Source organism: Loxodonta africana, chromosome 7, assembly GCF_030014295.1.
Source record: "Loxodonta africana isolate mLoxAfr1 chromosome 7, mLoxAfr1.hap2, whole genome shotgun sequence".
Taxonomy (NCBI): domain Eukaryota; kingdom Metazoa; phylum Chordata; class Mammalia; order Proboscidea; family Elephantidae; genus Loxodonta; species Loxodonta africana.
The window spans coordinates 23,103,360-23,120,924 of NC_087348.1; the positions used below are offsets into that span (position 1 = coordinate 23,103,360).

At 38.2% G+C, this 17,565-nt stretch overlaps 3 protein-coding genes across 3 annotated transcripts; 2 read left to right on the forward strand and 1 right to left on the reverse strand.

Annotated features, from left to right (window-relative positions):
* The first annotated feature begins 746 nt into the window (after positions 1-746).
* LOC100677415 (olfactory receptor 5L1-like) lies at positions 747-1,697 on the forward strand. The gene has a single exon (XM_003422647.3). It carries the CDS (start codon positions 747-749, stop codon positions 1,695-1,697), a length of 951 nt encoding a protein of 316 aa, XP_003422695.3.
* Positions 1,698-9,197: 7,500 nt separating this feature from the next.
* LOC135232048 (olfactory receptor 5I1-like) lies at positions 9,198-10,130 on the forward strand. The gene has a single exon (XM_064289327.1). The coding sequence runs from the start codon at positions 9,198-9,200 to the stop codon at positions 10,128-10,130; it is 933 nt and encodes a 310-aa protein (XP_064145397.1).
* Positions 10,131-16,154: 6,024 nt separating this feature from the next.
* Positions 16,155-17,296, reverse strand: LOC100659962 (olfactory receptor-like protein OLF2). The gene has a single exon (XM_064289328.1). The coding sequence runs from the start codon at positions 17,076-17,078 to the stop codon at positions 16,155-16,157; it is 924 nt and encodes a 307-aa protein (XP_064145398.1). The 5' UTR covers positions 17,079-17,296.
* Between the last annotated feature and the right edge of the window lie 269 nt (positions 17,297-17,565).

Sequence of the window (17,565 nt, forward strand, 5' to 3'; positions counted from 1 at the left end):
CTTCCACGAGAAAAATCATTTAACTTTTTATTGTTGTTTTGGATTAATGTTAATGTTTTGGATATTTGCTCTTAAATGCTTCCTGGAAAAGTTTATATGACAGTATTGCTAGCATTGACCATTTCCCTTGTAATTAACAAAATCACTTGGTTAATTAGATAAAGTAAAAAGATTATGAATTCCACAGTCTAATTATCTTCTTTTATTCTGCATAATATCATATGTAAAAAGGTCTTTATAAGCCACTGATCTCAAGGAAGTTTGTCACATTCCATAGCATTGGATATACACAGTATGTAGCTCTTGTACAGCAAATATATGTTACCGATAAACTGAAAGAAAAAAAAAATTGTGTTAACAATTTAACAACAGGATCCTGTTAACAACAGGATCACAACAGCTGTTGTCCTAACTGGATATAGCTCATTAAGGTTTTCAGGGAACAGGAGCTAATTTCTATGCAGCTGTAAAGCATAACATTGAATCTATTTCAAAATTCCATCAAACCACTAAGTCAATAGGTCACCTCAATCTGTACGCAGATAAATTCTGAGAAACATTCAAGGCTTCGGTTGATGACTACTTTTAATCGGTGGGATCAATAGAAGTTATTCACATTTTGAATGGTTTGACAATTGCATTTTTCTTAAATATAGTTTTCTCATAAAAACTATTTTTCACATCAATATTCTAGGAGAAAGACAAAAGATTTAATTTGTTTTCCCAAACCTGAAACATAGCAGAAAATGGTGGAGGAAAACTGCACCGTGGTGACAGAGTTCATTCTCCAGGGACTATCAGACATCCCAGAGCTGAGAGTCTTCCTCTTCCTGTTTTTCCTTCTAATCTATGGCATCACAGTTGTGGGCAACTTGGGCATGATTGCACTGATTCAGGTCAGCAGTCAGCTTCACACCCCCATGTACTTTTTCCTCAGCCACTTATCCTTTGTGGATTTCTGTTACTCCACCATCATTGTGCCTAAGACACTGGCCAATATCATAAACAAGGACAAAGCCATTTCTTTCCTGGAATGCATGGTGCAATTCTATTTGTTTTGTGCTTATGGAATCACTGAGGTTAACTTGCTGGCTGTGATGGCCTACGACCGCTTCGTGGCCATCTGCAGCCCACTGCTGTACATGGTCATCATGTCCCAGAAGCTCCGTGTGGAGCTGATATCTGGCTGCTACCTGTGTGGAACAGTGTGTTCTCTGATGCACTTGTGTTTAGTTCTTGAGATCCCGTCCTATCGATCGAATATGATTAATCACTACTTCTGTGATCTACTCCCTCTCTTATCTCTTGCCTGTTCTGTTGTCTCTATGAATGAATTGCTTTTGTACATTGTGGCCACTGCCAATGAGATCATCACCATTGTGGTCATCCTCACCTCCTACTTGTTTATTCTCGTCACCATCCTGAGGATGCGCTCTGCAGAAGGAAGGCGCAAAGCGTTTTCCACCTGTGCTTCCCACTTCACAGCCATCGTTGTCTTTCACGTAACAATTCTTTTCATTTATTGCAGTCCCAGCTCAGGCAACATTCTGGATACAGACAAGATAGCCGCAGTGTTCTACACTGCAGTGATTCCCATGCTGAATCCCCTGATCTACAGCCTGAGGAACAAGGATGTGAAAGAAGCTGTCAGGAAAGTGATGGGATTTAACTTACTTTCCAAGGGGCCATTTTCTTAGCTGGACTTAAAAGTTTCGAAAGGAACCTTGAAGGATGAATTTCAGTTTTGGTAGAAATGGATGAATGGAAACCGGGGAAGGACATTAGTGAACTAGGGCGCTATGCATGAGTCTTTGTTGTCTACTCACCTTTTAGACTTCTCTTAAATTTCCCAGAGAAGAACATTGTTCAAATATATCTACCATCTTTGCTGCTCTCCTCCAGTCTCTGAGTGTTTTGATCGGGTTTGTGGGATGGTACTGTTAAGCCTCATTTTTTTGATTTGTGGTTACACAAATATGTTTCCAACAAAGTACGTATAATAAGACATGTCTTTACAATGCCCTTAATGCATATAACCATTCTTATTGAATTAAATAATTCCTTTTCTTCAGAGGAATAACTATATATTTGTCTCATATTTATATATCTGTAAATATGTATTATATTTAAGCCTGATGCCATCAAGTCGATTCTGACTCATAGCGACCCTATAGGACAGAGTACAACTGCCCCATAGGGTTCCCAAGGGGAGGCTGGTGGATTCCAGCTGTTAACCTTTTGGTTAGCAGCTGCGCTCTTAGCCACTGTGGCACCAGGGCTCTGAGCATACAATACATACATAAATAAATATACATATATATATATTTTAATTTGGACTGAGCTTCCCACGTGTTTTTGGATATTTGTAGGAATTAATTTTTAGTCATTTTTTGGTTATTTTCTCTTTTACTACTTTTTTCTATTGCAATGTTGGTAGTTTTGCAACTTTAAAAAAAATTCTTATCTGTAAAATGAATATAATATTACTCGACCTGTCTCATGAGCTCCTGGGTGGTGCAAATAGTTAAGAAACTTGGCTATATACCAATAGTTTGGAAGTTCAAGTCCACCCAGGTGTGCCTCAGAAGAAGGGCCCAATGGCATGCTTCTGAAAAAGTCAGCTCTCAAAAACCTTATGAAACAGAGTTCTACTCTGACATACACGGGGTCGCTGAAATTCAGAGTCAAATTGAGGACAAATGGTTGGTATTTCTCATAATTTTATCACGGAAATTAAACAATGAATTTCAAATTCTTAGTGTTATATATGGTATAATAAATATATTTGATTAGTAAATTAGTTGCACTCATTGTTATTGTTGTTTGCTCTGTGTTTCACCATACTTTATGCTCTGTATTTCACTTTGATTCTTGATTAAACAAGTAGATCATGTATTTGATCCCTTATCTTTTTCAAGTTTCTGTGTCTTTGTTAATGTTGTTTTTGAAATTATTTTAACCATTTTTACATTTGTAAATCTTACCTATAGTATTAATTTCCTGAGGCTCCTGAACAGATTATCACAATGTTGATGACTTGAAAGAACAGAAATTTATTCTCGTGTTAGTTCTGGACATCAAAAGTCTGAAATTGGTATCATTGGGCTGAAATCAAGGTTTTGTCCGGGCCAAACTCTCTCTAGGGACTCATGGGAAGAATTTCTTCCTTGTCTCATAGCTTTCAGTGACTTCCAGTTTGCTTGGCTTGTGGCCCTATCACTCCAACCTTCAATGCCATCATCTTCAAACCTCTCTCCTGTCTTCACAGCATCTTCCTCTAGGTGTGTTTATTTACGTGCTAAATCATAAAACTGCAAGGACATGGCACACATAGAAAGCACTCTTACTAACATATCCTAAAAAGTTATATTTGGAGCAAGGATCATGTGTTAACTATTTAGAAAATATTCCAGTATCCCTGGCACAGTTACGTATTATTTCAATTAAATAAATGAACACATGCTAGGTGAAAAATATGGAGTTATGTTGTATTTAAAATGAAAATATGGCACTGCCTTGAAATTCAAATGTTTTAAATAAGGTGAGATTTCTCATATTACCTGAGTGATTTTGCATTTTAAGATAAAGGTAAGGGAAATTGTTCACCTTGAACCTCCAACTAGAGCAATTTATCAACCTTGGTGATCTTGCCATTTTGGGTCAGACAATTCTTTGCCATGGAGTTCAGCCCTAGGAACTATAGGATGTGGCAGCCTCTCTGGCCTCTACTTATTAAATGAAAGCAGCACCCTTCCTCTCCTTCCTGACCCACCTCTGAGAATTCTGACAAGCAAAGCTATCTCCAGGCATTGTCAAATGTTCCATGAGGAGAGAAATCACCCATTCTTGGGACCACTGAACTAGTGGATCAATATACTTCAGCTCCAGCCTTCTCATAGGAACCTTCCACATTGAACTTCCCTGTGTTTACAAAGCTTGAAGTGAAATTCAAGGCTAATTTATCTAAATCAAATATATCTTTCCCACCATACCTTTCTTCTTTAGACAACACATTCTCTCTAGACCTCACTTTAATTATTTTTTTTATTATGCTTTAATTGAAAGTTTACAGTTTAAGTCAGTTTCTCATACAAAAATTTATACATACATTGTTATGTGATCCTAGTTACTCTCCCTATAATGTGACAGCACACTCCTCATCCCACCCTGGATTTCCCGTGTCCATTCAACCAGCTCCTGTCCCTTTCACATCTGTCTCCATACAGGAGATGCCTATTTAGTACTTGAGCTAAGAACCACACTCTTCTGGAGTATCATTTTATGTCTTAAAGTCCAGTCTAATCTTTGTCTGAAAAACTGGCTTCAGGGATGGTTTTAGTTTTGGCCTAACAGAGAGTATGGGGACCCTGTCTTCCAGGGTTCCTCCAATCTCAGTCAGACAATTAAGTCTGGTCTGTTTAGTAGAATTTAAGTTCTGCACTCCACTTTTCTACTGCTGTGTCAGGGATTGTCTGTTGTGTTTGCTGTCAGGGTGGTCATTGGTGGTAGCCTGGCATCATCTAGTTCTTCTGGTTTCAGGCTGATTTTAATAATCTACCACTCTGAAGCCAAGACATGTTTCTTTGGACATTTTCAAGATATACAAAAACATATTACATCATTTTATTTTGTGTTTAACCAACTTCTGATTAGAACTTTTTAATTGCTCATATGTCTTTTCCCTTTGGGATTTAGATATGAGAGTGTAAGTCCCTGAGAACTTATGTCTGATCAGGAAGATGATCTCAAAAGTCACCAAGCAAAGCATAAAAAGGCTGTGTGCATGCTCCTAGGAACCAAACCTTCCTATGGGAGGCAAAAATTGGTTCTAGGAACAGAGAAGGCACACCCTAATGGATTCAGATAAATGTTGCAAAGAACTGAATGTTTTTGTCTCTAAGTGTCATACTTGATTTTCCCACTAGAAAATGAACTGGGATTGACAACAGTGTAGTAAGAAGGTGGGTAATAGAAAGTCATTAATCTGGTAAGTATTCTTAACAGAATCAAACAATTTTAAGGCTGAATGGGGTTCTACAAGATCATGTCTTATATTCACTTGTTTTATAAATAGAAATCTGATGTTTGGAATGGAAACATGACTGAAATAGGACAACTTTAAGTCTTCAAGGTATTTTCAACAAGAACAAAAATTACAAAACACTTTTACCACATTGTGTTTTAAGATGAAACCCAGAATTAATAGGTTCTAATTATCATTGCTGTTAATTGCCATTAAGTATATTCTGACTCATGACAACACCATGCATGCAGAGTACAACTGCTCCATGAGGTTTTCAAGACTGAACTTTCAAGAGTAGAACACCAGACTTATCTTCCTTGGTGCATCTGAGGGGGTCTGAGGTAACCCTGGGTGGGTTTGAGCATCCAATCTTTCAGCTAATAACCCAGTGCTTTATGCCATCCAGAGACTAGGAATTAAGGAAGATAAAAATGTAATTATCTGCTTATTGGAGAATGCCTTAACCCAATGACATAGAATCTCTAAAGTCCTACCCAGACTTTTTCGTTGCAGAGCTGTGGAACCCTGGGCTGGTCAGTTGGCCTGTGATTACCAGTTCCTTTTCTATAAAGTTGAGAGACAATCAATCTTAACATATTTTAAAGAGTTATGAGAATTAAATGTGAAATTACTTTGGAAATAATGAGATCAAAATATGTTAAGGCCAAGTATGTGACACTTGCTCAGAATTAATCTACCTTAGTTTGCAGAAATTTCACCAAGGTAGAAAAAGAAACGACCAATATTGCAGATTTCATGATCATTGTTTTATGTATACTTTGTTCTGTCTAGTGAAAGAATAACTCTTCTGATAGCTACACTCTGCTTTAAAAAAAAAAAAAAATTACCCTAAATGTATACAACGTTTTAGTAAAAATATTTAACTTTAGTAAAACCTTTAAGAAATTGGGGAAGTGGCATGGAATAACAAATGCTACAAAGGGAAATTTAAAGAGGCATACTTTTATGCATCGGAATACACAAGTACATATACAAATAGATATAAAACTGTGTTTTTCCACAGGGGGGAGAGAAATCATCTCCCTGACCACTGGACAAAATATACTTTTCCATGAACCAGTATCATTTGCGTTGCTAGTGGTTGTCTACAAGTTGCAGAGCTGTAAAATAAGGCAAGGGCAATAAAAGTGGAAATAGCCCAGATGAACAGATAGATGAGCCCATTTGAAAATCTATTACAGTTATTCCCTGTAGAAGGAATAGAAATCATCTTGCATATAATTAAAGCAGATGCCTGGGTTGAAAAATAATAAATGTGTTATTATAAACATTTCTCAAGTTGCATTCCATAGATTGGATCTGGATAAAATAAAATAGATGTCTGGATCTACCCAGAGTTTCTTTGTATGTTGCCACTTTGAACAGTAAAGGAACAAGATGGTGAGAATATTGAGATCGTTAATGGAAATTTATTTAACACTTACCATTGTAACTTGATGAGAAAGGCACTCTCATTGTCATATTATAGATGAAGAAACTGAAACTAAGAGATTAATTGTACTGCCCAAGTATTCCCCTACTGTGTGACAGGGGAAGAATTCAGCACTTACCTTACTAATTCAGTCTTTGGTCTTTCTATATTATCAGTGGATTTCAAGCTGTTCTAATGGATCCCCTTTTCTTCAGAGACAAACGACATCGTAAGGTGAGAAATACAGAAATTCTGCTCTTCTATCCAAAAATCTTCACCTAGAACAGTAATGTTTTTATCTGTTGTAGAAATAAATGAAGGCAATCCAACTGGGGACAAATAAAACCTGTTTATTCAGTTTGCTATATCAAGGTGGTTCATTGCCATCGCTTGTATTTGACAGGAACTCAAAGGCAGGCAGAGGAGTGGGGAAGTTTACATGAGAAAAAGGGAAGGCTTAAAGTATGCCCTGATTGGAGATTGTTGACATAGGAAAGTTGGAATTGGACTTATTAGAAATGGGGCATTTTATGCAAATGATTGTCTTGGAGTCTATTTGGCTTTTTCTCTTTTGTCATGAATTAGAAGTGAGAAACTATTTTAATTCTCTTGCAATCTACATTTCTGTGTTCATGGAGTTCCAGTGACCCGCCCAGGTCATTCACCCTTAACTGTTCTTTTAAAACTTAAGGCTTTAAGGAGCTGGTTTTCCTGGAGCCAACTTCAGGTCAAACAGCCTCATAAACACATTAGCAGAGACCATTTTGCCTTAGGCATTGGGTCCCCTAGAGAATGATCTATGTGTACCCATTTTGGAAAAGCGGGAACTCAATGGTCTGACTGGAAGATGTATGCATGTCCTTAGTGACTTTGTTTCTACAACTGACTGACCCTGAAACCTTGTAAGTGCTTTGATGCTATCTCCTGAGAAATTAACAAGACAATGACCTTCAGGGGACTGTCTTGCCAGACCCAGATACTTAGGATCCTTGAGAGCTGGCCACCTTGAGGATTCATGCACCTGATTCTTGAAGCCTTGAAGAACAAATGCTGTGGTGCTATATCTAAAGGCCACTCAATGATCTATGTAACCCTTTCACTGTCCCTTCTTTGGAGCACCTTCCCGATACTTTCAGGTTGAAGCTGCCCAGTTAGAACTGTATTTACTCACAATAAATATAGTCTGTTATATATATTTCTGATGTTTCTCTGCACATTTAGATTTTTAAAAGAAGTCAGACAAAATTGAGGAAAACAAGCAAGACAATGACAAAATCATAATTTGGTCTTAATTCTGGATCAATTACTGAGAATGTTCTGATTTGGCTTCCTGGGTTATTTGATGAAGAGGTTGTGGGTCAGAGTTCTATTGTGATATATGGTCTAGACATTGCCTATTTGTATATTCAATCTGTCACTGTTTATGTATTCAGGATTAAAGTTATTTATTAATCTTTGTTGATTGAGAATCTACTATGGGTCAGGATTATATAAGGCATTGATTCTACAATGATGGAAATTAAAAAAAATTAAAGACATCATTCATGTTGTCAGAGATCATACAGTCTAGGGAGGGACACGTATAATAAATAAATAGATAAATAATAAAAAAATTACAAATTGTGATAAGTGTTATGAAGGGAATAACTAGGATGCAGAGATGGAGAATAATGGAGGAACTGCTTAGAGTTGGTCAGTAGAGACCTTGCTGAAAGTCAGGATTTAAGCTGAGCTCGGAGAATAAAGGAAGTTGGAAGAATAATGTTCTGGGTAGAAGAAATTGCATGTGCAAAGGCCCTGAAGCACAGAGCTCATACAACTCTTCACCAAAACACCAGCCTAGGAGAGTGATTGTCAACTCAAATCCTATTGTTCTATGTTAGCTGAGCTGTTCTCCGGCAAAGGGTTGAGACAACCTAAAAAATAGTGTACTTTTTCCTTTTCACAAAAATATGGGCCTGGTTGCTATGAGTTAGAATTTGCTTGATAGTAAAGGGCTTAAGTACACTTTTGGTAACCAAGCTCTAGGCATATGAGACTACATTATTCCAGAGGTGGCAAATTTCTATTAGGTGCACCAACACACTGTAGAGACAAGCAGTGGCCCGGCTGAGGAAGGTAAGATTGTAGTGTGTTACAGGGAGTTTTCATGGCTGGAGGACAGTGAATGAGGGGTGAACAGATTGCATTAGACAAGATTGGAGGTGGAGCAGCTGATGAATTGGCTTGTGCAACAGATAAAGGCAAAGATGAAAGAAGCAGTGATTTACATGGTAGGCCTGGTCGAGTGGACTGGACTGAGGTGAGATGTTTAGTTGTGAAATTTTAGCTGCACAGAATGTGGTGGAGGACAGAGTTAGAGAAATTAAGGCTGAATACCAAGTTTAGAGTCAGCAGCTAGCTTGAGGGTAGTGCCGTTTAATGTGGGAACAAATAGCTTTAAGGAATAAGAAAGTGGCTCAGTGGGCAGTTTAGCTAAAATATATGTGTGTGTGTGTGTGTATATAAGCTTCTGGGTTTTTTTTATATAAGCTTCTGCTGCTAAAATATTTGAAACCTATGCATTCTGTTGGATTAACTGTAGGTGTGACTAGGTGCCATAAGGATGACCCAGTAGATTTTAGAATGGCTGTTCTATTTATTTTGGCACTTTCATTTTTATTTGTCAATGTCTGGGTTGTTATTAACATTGTCATCATTATATCTGTCACTGCTCCTGAATCCACAAAGCACTGCAAAGAGATGGAGAAAGTGAATGGCACAGTGAAGACTGAGTTCTTCCTCCTGGGATTTAGTGACCACCCAGAACTTCAAAGGCTTCTTTTTGCTGTGTTCTTTTCCATCTACTCGGTGACGCTCGTGGGGAACCTTGGGATGATTTTATTAATCACAAGCAGTCCCCACCTGCACACCCCTATGTACTTTTTCCTCTGCATGTTGTCCCTCATAGATGCATGCTACTCTTCTGTCATTGCTCCCAAATTACTGGTGGACTTGGTTTCTGATAAGAAGACAATTTCTTGCAATGGATGTGCTGCACAGCTCTATTTTTTCATTTCTTTGGTTGATACAGAATCTTTCCTCTTGGCTGCCATGGCTTATGACCGGTACATAGCAATCTGCAACCCACTGCTTTATACTGTTATTATGCCCAAGAGAATTTGTTGCCAGCTTGCAATGGGAGCATTTTTGGGGGGCACCGTGAGCTCCATTATCCGCACCACTAACACCTTCCATCTCACTTTCTGCTCCAAAGAAATTAACCATTTCTTTTGTGATGTCTCCCTTCTGTTTTCACTGTCCTGCACAGACATCTACAGCCATGACATAGTTCTGGTGGTGTTTGCTAGTTTGTTTGAAGCTGTCTGTCTTCTAACAGTTCTTCTCTCATATGTCTTCATCATAGCTGCTCTCCTCAAGATAAGTTCTGCTGAGGGAAGAAAGAAAGGTTTCCTCACTTGTGCTTCCCACCTGATCGTTGTCACTATCTACCATGGTACCTTGATCTTCATTTATTTGCACCCTGGTACAGGTCATTCACTGGATATCGACAAAGTGACCTCTGTGTTCTATACATTGATTATACCTATGTTGAATCCCCTGATTTACAGTCTAAGGAACAAAGATGTCAAAAATGCCTTTAGAAAACTTATCAGTTCAAAATTGCTTTCTTAAGAAAGGATGAAATAAGACTTGAAACCTTTCAGCAATATATGTTTCTTGGCCTATGGTTGGAATGCTGGAGATGAAAGTTTAATATGGATGTTCTCCCAAGTTGCAGGTAATAAATACTCAGCCATAGAATGTGGCCAGTACTTAACATCAGAACTGGCCCTCTCACATGATTTATATTATGTCTATCTCTACCATTTTAAAGTTGACATTTGTAATATTTATTTCTGGATAAGATTGCCCTTCATTTTATTTCCTACATTCCAAGCTCTCTTTCCATCCTAATCTCACACCATGATTATTCCCCATATCGGATAAGCCAATGACATACTGTAACTCCCTCTTTCGTGAACATAAGTAAATACAAATCGAGACTCTTTTTCAATTTATTTTTATACCCATGTAAATAAGTGTACATGGTAGCTTAGCTGTTCAAATCCTACTCACTCTAAAAAGGTCCTGCTCTAATTTAAACCTTACATGATTTTTTTCTGACTCACCCTTCAATTACAGATGATAACTTACAATCTGAATGCCACTCAAATCTTGAGTGTGCTTCTTTTAACACTCTCATCAATTCCTATCTTACTGTGAAGCTACTTGTGACTGTGTTCTATAACTCCATTAGACTTATTCATTAATTCCTTACTCATTATTTGATCCCTTGCCTCTACCATGGTATCTTCCCCAGTGTAATTATTGAATGAATTTTTATGAAAAAGCCCTAATTAGTTTTACTGTTGATTGTTTTTCATATTGAATATATGCCTCTAACCCCCCCCAAAAAAAAACCCAGTGCCGTATTTTCTTTCCAGTATTTTTGTTTTTTTTCTCTAGAGTGGCAGTATATACATAAATAACTATTAAAGAATGTTTTTCAGTATGGTGGCTTAAAAAAACAAAGTTAGCTAGATTAAAATCTAATTCATAGACCATTTCATCAACAACATATTCATTCTGGAATCTATATTGGTAAGCACCAAGCTGAACAATCTGAGAGAAGTTGGGCTCTGTCAGACAGAGGTAAGACTTGGAACCCACTAATGGCAGAACGATAACCTGGTCTGCAACTGGGGCATGACCCATGGAGAAGGCTGTAAAATCTAAAAAAAGTGCTATAGCCAAAGGTAAGATTGAGGCATAGGAAAGAGGATGACCAAGAGAACAATGCCTTCTGACAATGGCGATGTATGTTGGGTTCTAAATCTAGATCACAGTTTGATTCACTGAGGTGGGATTTATTTTCACAAGAAGGGGTTTGTCCATGTAGATTACTGGTGGGACAGGGCCCTGGACACTGTATGCTTTCAACAGTGAAGAGTTTTGTGCATTGTGGTTCAAGGCTGTTGAGAATCAAGTGCTTCTTTCTAAATACTGAGCAGGGAATGCTGTCTGAAAGGCGTGGGAGAATCATAATTAGTAGCTAGTGATCCAATTGCTGCTATGTGTGCCCATTTGGCCATGGCCCTGGAGATAGGGTCATAAAGGATAACGTAAAATCAAGTACTCTGACATTAATTATCCAAACTCGCTTCTTGGGTATAAGAAGTGTGGGCCTTAGATCAGTAGTATGGTTGCAGATAGTTGGCCATGGAACATGGGAATGTTGTGACCAAAATTGGTAGCCATGAAGAAACCTCTACTAAGCAATAACAAGGGGTAAAGACAGGTTTGAAGAACATGCCTTAAGGTGGCTGGGAGAAAGCTACACACATGGGAATTTTGAGGTTAAGATCTACAACTGGGGTCTCCCAGACAGGGTGAGCAGGTTCTAAAGAGGATAGAAAGATGGGGCTTGGAGACTCACTGTTTGAGATAATGCAATGAATAGCATCCCCTGCCCCCAGTGTTCAGTCATATCAAGTTTCAGCCCCTGGCTAGGGAGCTAGTTATTAAGGGCTCTATATCACCTTAGGAATTTTCTTGATCAAACTCAGGTAGTCGTGTGAACTCTCTTTAAAAATAAATATTTGTTTCTGAATTTTCAAACCTTTTAATAATGTCAGGCACAATTATGACAGTGATATACCCAGTGATATATATTGTTTTTGATCCCTGCTAAGCAGGTGAAGAAACTGAGACCTAGCAGGGTTAAGTAACCTGAGAAAGGTCATACAGCTAACAAGTAAATGGTAGTTTATGAACTGCCAGGTCTGTCTTACTTCAAAGTTCAAGTTCTTATCTTAAACTCTCACCTTGATAATTTTCTTAAAACAAAAATAATCAAACAAAATTTTAAAAATTCTGGTTTTCTACCCATATGTAAATCAGTGCCTTCAATGAAAAGGATAAATAATAATAATAATAAAGGATATATTTTTCCTTATACGTATTGCTGAAAGGCAGTGGTGAAAACCAATTTTTGATAACATGAGTAGGCCTAATTTCATAGATGAGGATATAGTTAACTAATACATTATTCTAATAGAAAACATTGAGTTTGGAATGGATTGGACAGTAATTGTGATGTCCTGATAAATAATATAAATTATTCTATGAGCACCAATTAAAGTATTTGAGATTATAGAGGAAAACACATATTTAAGAGATAATCAAATAATTTTATTTGTTTTCAAAACCTGTCTAATAAGCAATGTGAAACAAATAACACATGGAATATCATTTTCAATGAATTATTTCATCTCTGTAATTTTTAAAGTAAAAAACACTCAGCTCATTTTATACACTAAAAAAAAAAGGAATGTATAAAATTAGGCAAGATCTAAATGAAAGACCTCTTGTAAATTACTGCTCTGTAGTCTCAGGTCCAGGAGAGAATGCCTTCATGTTTCGTTCTTAACAACAACCTAAAATAAAATGTGTACACCTGGGCACCTGAAATTGTGTCATGTTTTTCATAACTGGATTAATTGTTAATTGCTTACAATGAGAACAGCATATGCAATTAACTCAATTAAGTCACTGGAAAAGATGACAGGATTATTCCAAAACAATTCATAATTGTATAATTAAGAAATTCTGTCTACGAAGTAAATGATTAACAAATTACAAGAAATACTTTATTTGGAATAAATTGGTTTTAATGAATATGTAAATATGTCAATTATACAGGCTCACATATCTACACATGGTTACATACACACACACGCACACGTGTGCATACTCATAAATAATGTCCGTACATAAACTGCTATTATAAAACAAGTTTTTTTTTTTCTCATTCTTAATGCAATACATATGCATTATGGATTTTTTCAAGTACACTGATATATAAAAGAAAAAAATTATTTTACACGATATCTTCCAATCACTTAGAGATGACCACTGCAATGTGATGGATCACTTCTGTGTGGCCTTTCTAGCCATAGTCTTGTAACTTTCACCTAAGTGATTGGGAAGGACTATGCAGATATGCTAATTGTGACCCACCAAAGGGATCGGTCAGTTTAGTTATCCAGGTCTGCTTGAAATAAGCCACCCCAGATGCCGGAGAGAACGAATACCACCACCATCAAGGAAGAACAGCTAGAAGCCAGCATGTCGTTTGGACCCAGTATCCCTGGGCTGAGAAGCTCTTGGGAGAAGGAGGCTCAGAGAGACAGTGATCTGTAACCCTGAAGGTGCTGAGAAGCAGTGGCAGGTAAGATCCAGTAGAGACCTGGTGGCTGGAAATGGTGAGGTGGGCTTCCTGGCCCACCAAGAGAAAAAGCTCAGTGCCTTTGTGCAGAGCCCTAGGGCAAGGGAGAGGCACGCCTGTGAGCACAGCTGGGAAGAGGCTGTTCTGACGGAAGAACTGTACCCTTGAGTGTTCCTGAGATTGAATTGTAACCTGTACTCCCCTAATAAACCCCATAATTGTGAGTATTGTCTATGAGTTCTGTGTGGCCTTGCAGTGAATTATTGAACCCAGCAGAGAAGTAGACAGTGCTGTGGGAGGGATTGTGGGTGTCAGATTTGGTAAAGATGACAAAAAAGGAGACATGTCAGTCCTCCATCTCATAGGAATCAGCCTTGGGCTGTTGATCTTGATTCTCCTTTCCTCTTATGAAGCGAGAAGAGGTCACACTAAGTCTCCACACTGCTTTTAAAACTACTATTAAAATCTCAACAGCAGTGGATGGGTATCAAATTTTTGCTCAAAATAGGGTTTCAGTTTATTTCACAGATATGCATAAAGACAATTTAATTATTATAAATGGAATACTAATATAAATACGGTCTTAACCTTTATTTATTTATTTGTATTTTCCCCACTGCACATATTTTCACATTAATAACTCTTCCTTTGCAACTTAAAATGTATAACTGGGTATTTCCGCTGTTTATATTTTAATGCCATGTGTAATGCCATGGACACATCAGGGGAGACAGAGTACCTTTTGCAGTGGCCTTCAAAGAAGGTCCAGGCCCTTCACACTTAACTTCCATTCTTGAAGTTCACATACAGTTGCCAATAGTACCACATCACCACATCTAATCCCCAGAGTGAGAGCAAGAAAAAACCTGCAGTTTGATTCTCAGGCTGGAAGGTGCAATATAAACCATGAACCACTGATCCTGAGGACATCTGCTGATACTATTGCTGCAGGTTAAGGAAGAATGGAGGGGTCCCCTGGGGACACAAACAGCGAAGCTCTCAACTACTAACTGAAAGGTTGGCAGTTTGAACCAACCCAGAAGTGCCTTGGAAGACAGGCCTGGCCATCGGCTTCTGAAATGTCATGGCTTTGAAAATTCATGCAGCGGTTCTACTCCGCATACATGGGGTCACCATGAGTCAGAATCAATTCGAAGACAACTAGCAATAGCAACAGCAACGGCAATGAGGAATGAAGGGCCTGAGATGGTTTTTATGTCAAACGAGCCCTGTCCCTGATTTCTTATTGTAGACAAGGCCAAATGATAAGAGGTGCAGACATATTTCATGTAAAGTGAATGTGCTAAAACAAAATTAAAGGATAGATGTTCTACTTGTATATAAAAGGACACAATTTGTATCAGTTTTGCCAGGGAAGCACTGATGTATTTATTCAATAAGTATTTTTGATGGACATTTTGGAGCCTAGTATTGAGAATAAAAAAAAAAAAAAGAATAGCTATGCAAAAATAATGGTGAACAAGACAGAAGGATCTTGCCTTTGTGAAACTTTAAATCTATTGCAGCAGATTTACCCATATGGATTATCTACATCTACGTGTTATGATGCAACATTTCCAGGGGCCATGCTAATAGGTAGGAAGATTACAAATAAGACTACTTTTGATTCGTGAAAACTTCCTTCTGGCTGAGCAACTGTATTTATTAACCCAAATCCACTGCCATCAAGTTGATTCTGACTGATGGCGACTCCATACAGTTTCCAAGGCTATAAATCTCTATGGAAGCCAACTGCCACATCTTTCTCCTGCATAACCACTGGTGGTTTCGAATGACTGACCTTTCAATTATCAGTCGATTGCTTTAACCACTGTGTACCAGGGCTTCTTATATTTATTAGACTCATTTTTTTAAAAAATTGACTCCTAATGAGGGTATGTTGAGTTGGTGTTAGAGGCTATGCTGCTATAACCCATGATATCTCACTCAGACATACTCATGGGCACAGAATAGAGGAGCTCCTTCTGCATAATAGCAAAGTTAAACCATTACTACTCTTTCTTACTCTGGAGAGAAGAATAAGACCAATAGTAAAAGCTCCTTACACACAGTTGGAGCCCTGGTGATGCAAAGGTTAAAGCCATCGACTGCTAGCCCCAAGGTCTGTCGTCCAAAACCACCAGCTGATCCACAAGAAAAAAAATGCAGCAGTCAGTTTCTGCAGAGATTTACAGCCCTGGAAACCCTGTGGGGTAGCTATGAGTTAGAATCAACTTAATCATGTTTTTTTTGTTGTTGTTTTTTAATACTCAGCTTAGGCGCAAAGATCACTAACAAAAAAAAAAAAAGCCTACAAGAGTGTATTGGTGAAACTGCAGGCCCTTATGTCAAAGTCCTTCAACTTTAGCTCTAAGAATCTTTACATAAATACTTCTGGCTTGAAAACGCAGTTTCACCCAGAACATAATTTAATGCTTATTGTTTTTTTTCAGGGCCTCTTTCACATCCTTATTCCTCAGGCTATAGATCAGTGGGTTTAACATAGGAATCACGACTGTGTAGAAGAGAGAGGCTATTTTGTCAGTGTCCATTGAGTAACTTGAACTTGGTCGGAAATACATGAACAGGAGTGTACCATGGAATATAGCCACAGCGGTTAAGTGGGAGGCACATGTGGAAAAGGCTTTGCGTCTCCCCTCAGTTGAGTTCATTCTAAAGATGGTAGTTATGATAGAGCTATAGGAGAGAAGAACGGTTACGATGCTGCACCCTACAACACAACCAATAAAAGCGAACATCACCATCTCATTGATGGATGTATCTGAGCAGGAGAGGGCTAGCAAAGGTGGGATGTCACAGAAAAAGTGATTGATAACACTGGACTTGCAGAAGGACAGTCGAAATGTGAAGCAAGTGTGGATTGCTGAATCCACCAGCCCCACAATGTAAACACCAGCCACTAGCTGGGTATAGATCCTCCTGGACATGGCAATTGTATAAAGAAGTGGTTTACAAACGCCTACATAACGGTCATAGGCCATGGCAGCCAAAATGAGACATTCCACATCAGCAAAGGTCCCAAAAAAATACATCTGAGTGGCACATAAGTTATATGAAATCCTCTTTTGCTCAGATAAGAAATCAGCCAGCATCTTGGGAGAGACAGTGGAGGAGTAGCAGACATCACAGAAAGACAGATTGCTCAGGAAGTAATACATGGGTGTGTGAAGTCTGGAGTCTATCTTGATCAGTAGGATCATCCCTAGATTTGCAATCATGGTTATGCCATAAACCAGAAGAAAGAGTACAAAGAGCCCCTGTTTCACACCCTTTCTGTCAAAAAACCCTAAGAATATGAAGTCAGTAAAGAAAGTGTGGTTCTCAGCAGCCATCACTTAGATTTATGAAACCCCTGAAAGAAGGAAATGGAAGTGAAAGGTTAGCATCATCTTACTGTCTTCACAGTTTAACCTCGGGTCCTTTCTCAGTTTTGGTAATTAAAAATAAGTAAAGAAAGAATACTAGGATTGCTCGAAGTGAATTGACCCAACTGGAAATATACCCATTGATATACAAATCTACTAAATAATAATGGCAATACTGCCTTTTACATTTTTGTACCTCTGTACAGAATTTGCAAGGTCCTTGCGTGGCATAAAGGGGTAAGTACTGTACTATTAACTTAGGGTTGGAACCTTGGGAGAAAGGCCTGGCAATCTGCTTCCATAAAGTTTACAGCCAAGAAAACACTATGCAACACAGTTCTACTCTATAACACTTGGAGTCACTATGAGTCAGACTGACTCAACAGCGGCTTGGTTTGGTTTTATACAGAATTTGCAGGACACTTTCATTCTAATTAAATCATGTTATTTCCAC